At 34.4% G+C, this 14,436-nt stretch overlaps 1 protein-coding gene across 1 annotated transcript; it reads right to left on the minus strand.

Annotated features, from left to right (window-relative positions):
• On the minus strand, positions 3,457-4,099 carry LOC109842341 (the record flags this gene model as incomplete). Its single annotated transcript, XM_020411232.1, has 1 exon — positions 3,457-4,099. A coding segment is annotated over exon 1 (606 nt), but the record flags the coding sequence as incomplete, so codon positions are not given.

Below are 14,436 nucleotides of genomic sequence, written 5' to 3' on the forward strand. Positions count from 1 at the left end.
CCCAGGTGTTGATAATAGTGTATTGTAGTGGGTTTTAGTCCCACATTGCTTGGGAGAACAAACCTCACACTCCTCTACTTGTATAAATATATGTGCACATCTGGTATGAATGATCTCTGGATTTTTGACTCTGGTTGTTCCTTTCATATGACTTGTAATGCCTCACTTTTATCCTCTGTCTTTACTTCATCCTCTCTTCCTCCTATCTACACAGCTGCTGGACAACCATTGTCCATTACTCAGTATGGCTCTATTACCCCACAAAATGATCCATCTGGTCGTCTAACACTTGGTCCCGTCTATGTGGCTCCACAATTGTGCTTGAATTTAATTTCTATTAGCTCTTTATGCATGGCGGGCCTGTTTGTCTCATTTTCTTCTGATACTTGTATTGTGCAGGATCCACAGACGGGCAAGACGGTTGGGGCGGGTCGTAGGAGGCACAAACTGTATTTTCTGGAATATCTTCACCTTCCAGAGTCCATACGTCCACGTTCTCTTGTTGCTTCTCTTTGTTCGTCAAAACCCTCTACCTCGCTTCCTGCCAATTTATGGCATAGACGACTTGGTCATGTGTGTAATAAAAGGCTGGAGAGTCTTATTCAGTCTGGAGTACTTGGTCCTGTATCATCTAGTTCTAGTATTGAGTCATGTGCTGGTTGCAAATTGGCTAAATTCACTGCTTTACCATTTAAAATGAGTACATCTGTATCCACTTCCTTATTTGATTTAGTACATTCTGATATTTGGGGGCCAGCTCCTTTGCCTTCTTCATCTGGCTACTTATATTATGTTAGTTTTATCGACGATTTCTCTCGTTTTACATGGGTTTACCTACTTAAGAATCGCTCTGACGTACTTACTGCTTATCAAGCCTTCACTGCTATGATTTTCACTCAATGGCAATCTCGTATTAAAGTTTTTCGTTCTGATTGTGCCAAAGAGTACCTATCCTCTGCCATGCGCTCTATCATGTCCTCTCATGGGACTATCTTTCAACAGTCATGTCCCTACACTCATGAGCAAAATGGTGTTGCTGAACGCAAACATCGTCATATCCTCGATACTGCCCGATCAATGCTCATTTCTTACTCTGTTCCTCGTCGTTTCTGGGCTGAGGCTATTCTCACCGCGACTCATGCCATTAATATCACTCCATCTAGCTCTCTTTCCGGTGCTACTCCTTATAGTCGTGTTTATACTCATCCTCCCCGTTATGATCTAGTTCGCGTTTTTGGTTGTCGATGTTTTGTTTTTCTGCCATCTCACGAACGTGATAAATTGTCTCCCAGAGCAGTTTCTTGTGTTTATTTAGGAATTAGTTCAGAACATCGAGGTTATCGTTGTTATGATCCCGCAACTCGTCGAGTTCATATATCTCGTCATGTTCAGTTCGAAGAGGATTCTCCATATTATTCTACTTCTGATGACTTTAATTTCCTCCACTCTACCGATCATGCTTCCCCGTCCACTGCATCACCCACTTCTTCACCTCAATTTTCCTTTCGAGATCTCCCTGACATCTCTCCCTCTCCTTCTGTTGACTCTTCCTCACCTGAGTCTTCTCTTACACCATCTAATCCATATCCTGTGGACACAACTCTCACTCCAGAAAATACTGTTGATCTTCATGCACCTGCGCCAGCATCTCCCCCGCCTGAGGTTCCTCTTGCTCTTCGTCGAGGCAAACGCCCACATGTCATGCCTGCCCGGTATGCTTCTGTTACTTCTTATTCACCTATCTTTCATAACTTTCTTGCTGCCATTCATACTATTGTTGAGCCAAAGTCCTTCCAAGAGGCAGTTCAAATTCCAGAGTGGCGACAAGCTATGGCTGAGGAATTTCAAGCATTTCAGCAAACTCATACCTGGGATATTGTTCCCTGTCCTCCTGGGATCTCTCTTGTTGGCAGTAAATGGGTTTATAAGGTCAAGTTTCGTCCTGATGGCACCATTGAACGTCGAAAAGCTCGTTTAGTGGCTAGAGGTTTTACTCAGCAACAAGGTATTGATTATGAGGAGACCTTTGCTCCTGTTGCTCAGATGCCCACTGTGCGTACTCTCCTTGCGGTCGCTGCTGCTCATCGTTGGCCCTTATACCAGATGGATGTCAAAAATGCTTTTCTTCATGGCTCTTTATCAGAGACCGTATATATGCAACCGCCTCCAGGGTCAAATATTCCTCCGGGACATGTATGTCTCCTTCGTCGTGCTGTTTATGGTCTCAAACAGGCACCCCGCGCTTGGTTTGAGTGTTTTCGCGATGTTGTGCTCAAAGCGGGCTTTATAGAAAGTCATCAAGATGCTTCTCTGTTTGTTCGCACTACATCGCGTGGCAGGGTTTTATTACTCATCTATGTAGATGATATGATCATTACAGGTGATGATATGACAGGTATACAATACGCAAAATCTCAGTTGCAACAACAGTTCCACATGAAGGATCTTGGATCTCTTCGGTATTTCCTTGGTCTAGAAATTTCTCAAGGCCCGCGGGGTGTATTACTGTCTCAACAGAAGTATCTCTCAGATATTCTAAATCAAGCTGAGTTAACTGATAATACAACTGTCGATACTCCACTCCAGCAGAATGTCAAACTTTGCTCTACTGACGGTGAGCCTCTATCTGATCCTACCCGATATCGACATCTTGTTGGTCAGTTGGTCTATTTGTGCATCTCTCGACCAGATATCTCTCATGCTGTTGGTATTGTCAGTCAATTTGTTAGTGCCCCACGTTCTGTACACTATGCTGTCTTATTACGGATTCTTCGGTACCTCCGGGGTACTAGCACTCGCTCACTTTTGTTTCCTGCTACATCTAAGTTAGAGCTTTGTGCATATTCTGATGCTGATTGGGCTGGTGATCCAACTACCAGAAAGTCTACCACAGGTTATTGTATATTTCTTGGTGATTCCCTTATTTCCTGGCGAAGTAAGAAACAAGATGTTATTGCTCTTTCCAGTACTGAGGCAGAGTATCGTGCAATGTCCACAACAGCTAAAGAGATTATTCATCTTCGTTGCCTTCTCAGTGATTTCGGTATTTCTGTTACGACTCCTACTCCTCTCTACTGTGATAATAAGAGTGCCATCCAGATTGCTAATAATCCAGTATTTCATGAAAGGACCAAACATATTGAGATCGACGCTCATTTTGTCCGTCACCAAGTTATCAAGGACAAGACAATTCTACTTCCTCATGTTTCATCCGCTGACGAGCTTGCAGATTTCTTCACAAAGGCCTTACCTGTTCATCGGTTCCAGTTTCTTGTACGCAAACTCACTTTGTTTGATCCAACATGAGTTTGAAGGGGGCTGTTGATAATAGTGTATTGTAGTGGGTTTTAGTCCCACATTGCTTGGGAGAACAAACCTCACACTCCTCTACTTGTATAAATATATGTGCACACTCAATATTCAATTCAAGGGAAATTTACCCAAGATTCTCTCTCTCTCTCTTACTTTAACACCAGGAAAGCCGCGTTGTTCACCTATTGCAAGTAATCTCTTAAGGTCATCACTATTTGGCGACCTTAAGTATTCATCACCAAACACTTCGACAATTGCTGTGACGAACTTTTTGAGACTTTCAATAGCGGTGCTTTCCCCAATCTGCACATACTCATCAACATAATCGGCTGGAACACCATATGCAAGTTGTCGAAAAGCAGCTGTTACCTTTTGAAGTGATGACAAGCCAAGACGCCCAGCAGCATTCCTCTTTTGAACAAAATAAGTATCGTGCGCGACGATGGCATCATGAATGCGCATGAAAAGAGCTTGCTTCATTCTGAATCTCCTTCGAAAGAGATGAGCCCCATATTTTGGAGGATTAGCAAAGTAGTCACGACAAAGTCTTTCATGACCCTCAATTAGATCACGATTAACAATACGGTGACCCATAATAGAACCACGATGACCTCCTCTTGAACTCTGGTTGGCACGCGCTTTTTCTTCTATTTGAGCAAGTAACAATTCTTCATATTCGTCATCAATATTGTCGTCGTCATCCATGAACGTATTAACTAGATAACGACTAGCTAACGAACGACGAGCCATAAAATATATTTTCAAAGTGAGAAAAAGATGAGGAAGCAAAGAATGAGAGAATGAGTAACAAAAGTGACGAGATTTGTTCTCATATATATAGATAAAAAAATAGAAGTCAAAGTAGCCGTTGTAAATTAGACGTTTCTTCATTTTGAACAAAACAGAAGTCAAGCTTAGCAAAAGTAAATAAATATTGTGATTTTCTGTCTTTCTTCATTTTGAATTCGTAAATACTTTACTTCCCAATAAGATACACATGAATATGTTCTAGATTTTTTTTGCCTAGACACCTCGTTATGATGACTTAATTAAATCAATGATTTGGATCATCAATATGAAATCTAGCCGTTGGAAACTAACCATTATTTCAAAGTTTCAAATAAAAAATAATTTATTATTTATTAGTCAAAGATGGTGAATGTTTTTATTATTGTAATAAATGCAGGATTCTTTAAAATGGGGAAGCTGTTGGAGTTGGAGCAAAAATAATTTGGAGAATATAACTTTTGCTTCCTCATTTTGAAGAAATTTTTGGGGAAGCTGTTGGAGATGCTCAAGAGAGGAGAGAGATAGAGAGAAATGAATGAGGAGGGGGCCCCTGATTTGCATTGGGATCATCTCTTCATTCATTTCTCTCTATCTCTCTCCTCTCTTATAGAGTGCCCAATGACACTCTATAGAAAAACCTTAAAATAAAAATCCAAACATAGTTCAACGGCTAAATTTGGTTACTTCGCAGGTTGCTTTATCTTTTGAGAAACATAGGTTAACTTATGGCTTAATTACATTGACTCATTTAAAACTATGAGCGTCCCATTAACCCTTAATAGATCAAGCCTAGATAAAGTGATATGGTATGAATATGGCCCGTTAATTGACAAGGCCCAATTCCAAGATGCTAAACGTCAGATTACCAAAAACCTTTGGAGTATGAAAGTTAAAAAAGGTCTAAAGTTTGGGGTCAAAACATTAAAAAACAATTTGAGGTACCAAAGTTAAAAAAATTGTAAAATTTGGGATATCAATGCTTCAAAAAAAACATGGGGTAGCAAAGTTAAAAAAAAAGGTGTAAACTGTACAATACCAAATTGCAAGTAACCCTTCAAAAAACATTAACTGAGGGGTATTTTTGTCATTAAGGGATCAAATCGCAAGACACCCTAAGGGGGTGTTTGTTTCAAATCCTATAATTTTAGGGGTGTTTGTTTCAAATCCTATAATTTTAGGATATGGATTTCACCATGGGATTTGAAATCCATAGGTTTTTTAACATAGTTGGGATTTCTAAAATGATGTTTGTTTCATCAATATTTTGGGATATGTAATACTATAATTCATAATATTTTGTTTGTTTCAAACTCAAATTGTAGCATTACAAATTTTAGAATTTGAACTCTATAGTTGTAGCAAATAAAAGTTAGGATTACCAAAATAATGATTGGTGAATATAAGAACCTTTGGTGAGCTTACCTCCCACAAAAAACAAATACGATTGTATTCAATTGGGGGTAATCCTAACTATTCAAATTTATACTCCAACGGCTATAAACGGTCATAAACTAACCTGAGACAATGTAAATAAAAAATATAAAAATAAATAATAATATAGAGGCTCAGAAAATAATTATTTTTTCCAACACCTATATAATGAAATTGCATTGTAGATTGCATTCAAATAATGGACCGCCTCATCTAAAAATTGCAAAAGCAATCTAGACTGCATTTTCATTAATGAACGCCTCCTATAAACAATAAAATCCCATTGTAGTTGGCATTATCAATATGTGACCACTCATCATAGCTAAATCCGAAAAACTCAAAAAAAACCCACTTTTTCATCATAGAATTTCAAATCCAATATCACTAGCTCAAAAAAAAAAACTTGAACAGACACCCTCAAATGAATTTTGTAACATTTTAATAGCTTGTAACGAACCCGCAAGCAGCTCAGACCAGCAGCAAACCCACAAAGCTCAAAAACAAGCTCAAACTCAAATAACCAAGGCTCAGACAAGCAACCAAGCTCAAACTCACAAACCCACAAGGTCAAACTTGTCACAAACCCGCAAATCCATCAAAAACAAGCAACCAAGCTCAGTGACAAACTGAAACTGAAACAACCAAAATAGTAATAGGCTACCACAAACCCACAAGCTCACAAGCCATCAAAAACAAGCTCAAACTCAAATAACCAAGGCTCTGACAAGCAACCAAGCTCAAACTCATAAACTCACAAGCTCAAATGCATGCGGCCTCATTCTAGCATAAGCCCTACAACTCTCATTATAGCCATTGAACACACGCCTTATGTGCTTATCTCTAGAATAATCTTCTTCTTTTTTCCACCTTAGGGTGATAAGTGATTGATTTCTTTCTACTACGTATCCTCATTAAACAAGCAAACACACAAATCACCGCAGAGATAGTAGCATTAGAAGCCATCCCCATTAATATCTCTTCATCAATGTCGTCCATCTACATTGTTTTAAAAAAGGAATTTCCTGTAAAAATATGATACATTGTCTTGTATTCACTAAGACAAATATTAGAATGATAATACAAAGATAAGAATCTAATTGTTACTTAATGAATCCTTTTTCAACTAAGTACTTCACTAAAAATACAAGGAGTTAAGTAATCAACAATGTTCAAGTACCCGGATGCAGATAATTTTTTTTTGTAGAACTGAAGGGATGAGCTAATGAAACTAAAAGCAAATTAAAGTCCTAAAATAGTATACAAAATTCAAACTAATCTTACAAGTGCACATATAATGAACATGAACTCAAAATCAATTTCACAGACTAATCAATGGAACGAGAATTCAAACGAAATTCAAACTAATCTTACAAGTGCGCAAATAAGAATATCCCAGTTATTTTCAAGCAATGGAACGAGAACAATTTCGTCCCCAATTCCAAATCAATTTCACAGACTAATAATTGTGCAGAACCAATTTCACCAAACCCAAATTAATTTCACATATAACCCCCGAATCATTTTCACCAAACCCCAAAATTACAAAGAAAACCTAATTTACAAAGAAAGGGAACTAGATTTACCTGTCGAGGAGGAGACGTAGTTCGGTCAGAGAGAAGTTCGGTTGGAGAGAAGTTCGGTTGAAACAACAGAAACCCCAAATCAATTTAACCCAAAACGTTAGGGAGAGTTGAGGAGAGGCAGGGAGGTGGAGCTGGGAGTTGGGGACGCTAGGGAGGAGGCGGAGCCCGGTGAGGTTGAGGGCGGAGAGGAAGGAGGGGGTGGCGTTGTAGAGGCGGAGAGGAGGGAACGAGACCTAGGGTTTTCATGTGAAAAATGAGACGGTAGGTAAAAGAGGAGGGAGACGAAAGCAGTGACCCTAAGAAACTGATTTTAGGATATCAGTGTAAAGCTTGATGAACTGGACATGGGTTGGGAGAGATCTAGCCTAAATCCTCTCTCAAAGAGGGGATTTCACAAATATTATAATATATTAGTTTTTTATTATTTAGGCATTCAATATCCCAAATTTTATTTTGAATCAAACAAAGGTTATGGAATCCATAAACTCAAAAAAACCTATTTTTCATCCTAAAATTTGTAATCTACCCTATATCCTAAAAAAAGTTGAAACAAACACCCCCTAAATGTGGGGGACTAATTTATAATTTCAGAGATCCGATGGAACAATGTGATTATTGAATATTTGAAGGACTAATATCTAAATAACCCTTTTTTATTATACCAGGATGTTTTTAGATTGATGATGGAAAATGAGGAGTCAAACCAATTAGGCTTGTCTAAACGAGTCGGTGAAATGAATGGTCAGGACCCGGGCTGGGCCTGAGTCTATATTTAGGCCAGAACAGGCCGGGCATTGTGCCGGCCCAGATTTTTTCTTTTTTAAAAAAAAAATTCTTAAAAATTAGTTAAAAAAGGAATTTCAAGAGTAATTAAAATATGTGAAATTTTGATAAAAATTCAATCATAGTATTAATCACTTATAATCATATAATTTATAAATACAAATATCATAGAAATTAAAATGGTAAAAAATAAAATCTTTATTATTAATCACTAACAATTATAATTTTTTAAAAATTTGTCGCATCATAATACATGAATACATCCTAACTAAGTTAGCACCTACTCATCTATATCATTATTATTTACAACTCTTTCTAAAATAATTTATTATAAATTTATAGCTAAAAAATAAAAATTACAAACTACTTTCTACTTTCTATCTCATATCGTTAACTGATTAAGTCTATCTTCAATATTAGCTATCCGGTCAATGCTTTGAGTTCTCTTCTCGGACCTCCAATAATCTTGTAGGCACATTACCACATATACAGTAGACAGATCTAGTGATGTTCTGTGGTTGTTGATCGAACATCCTAATATGCTGAAGGCGAATTCCGAAGCTACTGTAGAAACATGCACTGTTAATAAGTCACGAGCCATGATGGAATATAGGATATGAAACTGTTTCATATATTGTCTGCCATTGCAAAATATGGAAATCAACATTATTTTGAGAATTAACTAAAAGTGCAACTACATATTGTTCAATTTCAAAATTTTTCCTTAGTGATGATCCAGATCTAGATCCAAGACTACTACTAGTTAGCCTCACTATGATCTATTGCCTATCAAAAATCTTACATTTGTCTCGTCTTGAACTTGTAGAAGTTGTAGCTTTTCACCATATCTACCTGCATACTCATCAAATAATCTTTAAAAATAATAGTTAATAGTGTTATGATGAGTAAACACAGTAATAGTCTGGCTATCATCAGTGTCTATGATCATATTCTCATGCAAAGAATTTAACAAATTTTGAAGGTTAATATCTTTCAAGCATGGATTAATAAGAACCCTCAAATCAAAAATAATAGGAATAGGTCTAAAATATTTATTAAATTTATTTTCCATTTCAAAAATTATGTTTCCAACATAATTATCTATGTGATAAGTAGTAAAAAAAGATTGATACTTAAAACTTGTTCAGCAGTTGAATAATAGTTACATAATAACAATCAGATAATAACACAATAGCCTTATAAAAAATTGTAGTATCTCTTTTACACTACATATCATTGTCCATTCATCATCAATTATTCCATACATACTACCTGAGCTAGAACTAGAAGCATATAAAGCAAATGATTATTTATAATTTTTTATACTCTATTGTTATATTTAACATTGTATAAGTGGAATTCCACTTGTGGTCAACATCTTTTAGAATTAATTTGGATCTTAAATTTCTTCTACATAATTGTTTTCATCTTTTGAAGTCTTTGTTCAGAAGCATTATGAGCATAAGCTATAACCCTAACCTTTTTTATCATCGGTTTAATTTCATTAAATACACTTTGAATAATTAAATTTAAAATATAGCGCATGCATTTAATATGAAAAATATTATCATAACATGGCAATAACAAAGATGATTTGATATGATATATGTCTATATTATTATTACTTGCATTATCTAGTAAATTTTTTTAGAAATTTTTGATTGTTGAAAGTTCTCTCATTATTAAATTTGCAACATTAACATCAGTGTGTGAATCTTCAAATACAATAAAAGAAATAACTCTTTTAAATATTTGCCAAGTATCATCAATCCAGTGTGTTGTGATATATAAATAACCAGTTTGTGCTCTAGACGTCCAAATATCAAAAGTTAGAGAAAATTCACAGTTTAAGCTTTAAAAGTAAGAAATTATTTTTGTGTGTTCCTCATAATAATATTTTAAAATATCACGTTGACAATATTAACGAGAAATTTTTTGAAACGCGGAATAAAAACCATCTCTAATCATATTCTCAAACTCATTATCTTCTACTAATTTAAAAGAAAGGTTTTAAAAAAATTAATCTTGAAGACACATTTCCTGTCTTTAATTGCATCGTAGTTTCAGGAACCGATGTTATTGGAGGTAAATTATTGAGAGAGTAGAGATTGACAGATGTCTCATTGAAACGTTGTTGTTTGAGCTCGTGTTGTATTTTTTTTAAATGGTGTTTGAGATGGTTGGTGTCGCTCTTATAATGAGCTTCAAAGATATTGCTGCACAATGCACATTTGATCTTCTGGTTCGGCCCGGTCATTTCTGTGACCGGGTCGGGCCGGGCTCGAAGGGGTTTTTGTGGAATTGACCTGAACCCAGAGCCCAGCCAAGCGCGAACTCCCTAGTTTTTTCCAAGTTTGGCGTGGACACCGTGCCCGGTCTGGGTCAACGACTCGTTTTGACGGCCCTAGAACCAATGATATGTGCCATGAGATCAAACACTAGCCAAAGTTGTTACTTGGCTTTTAGGATGATTTAGAAAAAGAGAATATAAAATATATTATTATAGCCGTGGCACGACACTATCTAATAAGTGATAAAGCCAATTGTTTTAGTATGTATATATAAATATAAAAGTTAAATGATGAACATATAGTATCTTATTAAAATTCCGATTGTGTTAAATGTGAGAGGAAAAAAATCGAGAAAAAAATCCGTATATTGTAACACCACTATTATAAATTCTTGGCTTCTTCATATATGGGTTAGCTGTTGAGTCATTTTTATTGGTTGAACTTCAAAAGAAAAACATGACAATTGAATGTAAAAAGCATAGAAAACTATTTCGCTAGTTAGCACTTAACTACCTTATAGTTTCCTTTACTTAGCACTTATATACTCTCACTTGTTTTGGGCGGCATTTACATACCATGAAGTTTTTAAAATTTACTTTTTAATACCTCTATTATGCAAACGAGAGAGGTTTCTCCCAAATTTCATCATGGGACATTCACAAGCTAAATTCTGAACGGTTTAAACCTCAATTAATGTTTGTTGAATTCATTGTTAAACATGTGATAATTCAGGCAAAGCTAACGACTCTAAGCTGGAGGCTAGAGTTAGACCAAGGTAATCTTAAAATCAGACAATGTTCAGAAGGATTATATAAATTTTCCCTTAAATAATTAAAAAGGAAATGGAAGAGGTTTTCTCTATGGGGGTATTTTAGTCATTTGGATACAAATAATTTTCAAGCGCATAGCTAGATTTAACAGTGTTATTAGGGACGTTATTTTGAAAACTTACCTCAAAATCAACCAAGCTTATATGAGGGTTACCTCAAAATCAACCAAGCATAAAGGGTTTTTTGTGAAATCCTCCGAGGAAGCAATTAAAAGCCTACGTAGTTTTCACTAAAAGCATTAAAAGGCTACATAGTTTCCACTAAAAGCTATATATTTTCAATTCAACAAAGCTTTATATAGTTGCTGTGTAAAATCACGGATGACAAAGATCCGGATATAAATGTATATAAAGTATACTTGAAATAGGCATATCTAAATTTGGGTCTAGATGAATAAATAAAGTGTGGCAATACAGTTAGGGGTGTCCAAAAAGCCGGCCGGCCCAAAGGGCTTGGCACGAAAACCCGAGCCAGACCCTGGCCCGGTCGTAAGCACCCGGCCCGGCCCAGAATAGTGCTTTTTTTTATATTTTTTTTTATTTTTTAATATATGTATTTATATAATATATGTATATGTGTATAATATATATAGTATTATAATATATAATATATATATATTATATATTATATATATTATATATATATATATATAGAATATATAGATCTGAGAAAAATGGGAGCCAACTTGGTACCAAGTTGCTCAGAACAACGTTGGTAGTGATTGGCCTAATCTTGTCCCTGACATTATGCATTGGAGTTGATCGAAGGTGGTTGAGGTCTATCTTCGAGGTTGATGTACGGGCAACGATTAGGCGCACAGTCCACTACCAAGTTGCGGCTTTATAAAGCACTTGGTAACAGGTTCTCCATTTTTCTATTATATATATAATATATTATATATATATATTATATAGTATATATATATTATAATATATATATATATAATATATACTCTCTCCTAGTATACTAGTATATCCTCCTCCTTATATATATAAATATGTATAAATATATATATTGTATACAATGTATACCTCTTATATAGTATATTCAGTATAGTCTCTAGCTTATTTATGTATATATCTCTTATATAATTATATATATGTTAAGTATACTCTCTATATAAGTATTATAATATAGATGTTAAGTATAAACTCTCTCGTATATATGCTATACATATAAAGTGATCGGCGTCGATATATTTACCCCTACTATTTAGTGTGTGTTGTGTGTTGTCTTTTTGTTATCTATTACTATAGTATTATTATGTTTAGTTTTTGTGTGAGTCAGTGTGTACATGTGGTAATCAATTTGTACTTATTACATATTTGATTGAATCTTGGGCTACTTAGTATTAAGTATACTATAATATAAGTATATTCTCTCTTATAATAGCATATACTCTATATAATTAATTATATAGTGTATAGTATCTCTCTCTTATATAAGTAATATATAGAATATTATCTTAGTATATAAGTATAATATGTTATATAAGTAAGGCAGTGTGTACCTCTATATATATATATATATATTATATAATAATATATAATATATATATATATATATATATATATATATATATTAATATATATAATATATATATATATATAATATAGTATATATATTTAAATCTCTCTCCTTAGTATAATTAAGTTATATAGTAATAAGTATACTCTGCATCTTATATATGTATAATATATGTATATATTATATATCCTAACTCTTTATATAAATATTAATTATATATGTACCATATAAGTTTATGTTTATATATATGTAATAAGGTATACAAATATATATTTACACTCTTATATGTATTTAATATCTTACTTATATCGATATGCTTATATATGTATAATATATGTGTCAATATATATATATATAAGTATATATATATATATATTATATATATATTATATATATAAATATATAGGTAATATATATACTATATATATAATATATATATATATATAGTATATATAATAATATATATATATGATAATATATAGTATATATATAGTATATTATTTTATATATATATGTTTTATGTATGAATATAATGTTGTTTATGTAATTTCTATAAGTACTTACAATTTATTTATGTATAATATATGAATGACATGAATGACATGATTATTAAAAAAAAGCTTTATTTTTTATCAAATCTTTTATTTTTATAATTTTTTATACTTGTAAGTTTTATGTCATTTCGAATTAAGTAAATAACTTTTATGTTAATTTTTTATAATGTTTCTATGTATATTTTATGGCTTTATTGCTTTTTTTAATTTCAAAAAAATTAACAAATAATAAAAAACGCCGGCCAACCCGGCCCGGCGGTGGCCGGGTACCTGTCTCCGGCGCCCGGCCGCCACCACGGCCCGGGGCCGGCCGGCAGGTACCCGGCGTGTCGCGGCTCGGCCGGCCCTGTCCGCCGTTTTGCCCCGTGGACCGCCCCGGCTCCAGGCCCGGAAACGCATGCGAACAGCGTCTAAATGCCAGCTTGTCGAAAGCATACATGCAATAATCACTTAGCTAGCTAATGTCAGTACTTAGTTTAAAGAAAAAGAAAAATTAGGCCCACTACGGTTTAAAATGCTCAATTGCAGACCCGTGTCTGCAGAGATTACTAAATATTGGAGATCGAGAACCTCTTATGCTCCTTCTACCCTATATATATATATATATATAGCTAGACTCCTATCAACTAAGTTGATGTCACGCAAACTTTTTAGCACTTTCATTATTTTAATATAAAACGCCTTTTCATATCATTGCAAGGATTCCCTAGCATAATATGAGCCTGGCTTAAACAGTTTGAGTGGGCCGCTCAACTTCTTTACTATCCACTTAAGTTGACATAAGTTTTTGCCTCTTCTGCTCTCTCCTAATTATATACTATATAGCTATATACTATATAGTATATTATAATATATATATATATATAATATATATATATAATATATTATATACTATATATATATTAGCCTAGACCGAGATGCCGACAGAGATGAGCAGAGAGAGAGGCCAGAGATGGAGAAACTTGGTACCAAGTTTCTCCATTGAACTTGGTAGTGAGGTGGCCAAATCCCCACCCTACATCACACCTCGAAGAGAGAGCCTCACCTACTTTTAAAAATAGGCCCCATCTTCGAGGCGTGATGTAGGGGGTGATTTGGCCACTTCACTACTAAGTTCAATGAAAGAACTTGGTACCAAGTTTCTTCATATTTCTCATACACACACACACACATTAGTTTTTATGCACGTGTAGTGCACGTGGTAAAATATCAAAATATTTTTTATATTTATTTTGTTACTATAAATAAGTCAGATTTATCTTGAGTTCAAATATGTAAAATTAAATTATTAGATTTACTATTATTTTTATTTAAATATTATTAAAAATCAATGTAA

This window comes from Asparagus officinalis, chromosome 5 (genome assembly GCF_001876935.1).
Source record: "Asparagus officinalis chromosome 5, Aspof.V1, whole genome shotgun sequence".
NCBI lineage: Eukaryota > Viridiplantae > Streptophyta > Magnoliopsida > Asparagales > Asparagaceae > Asparagus > Asparagus officinalis.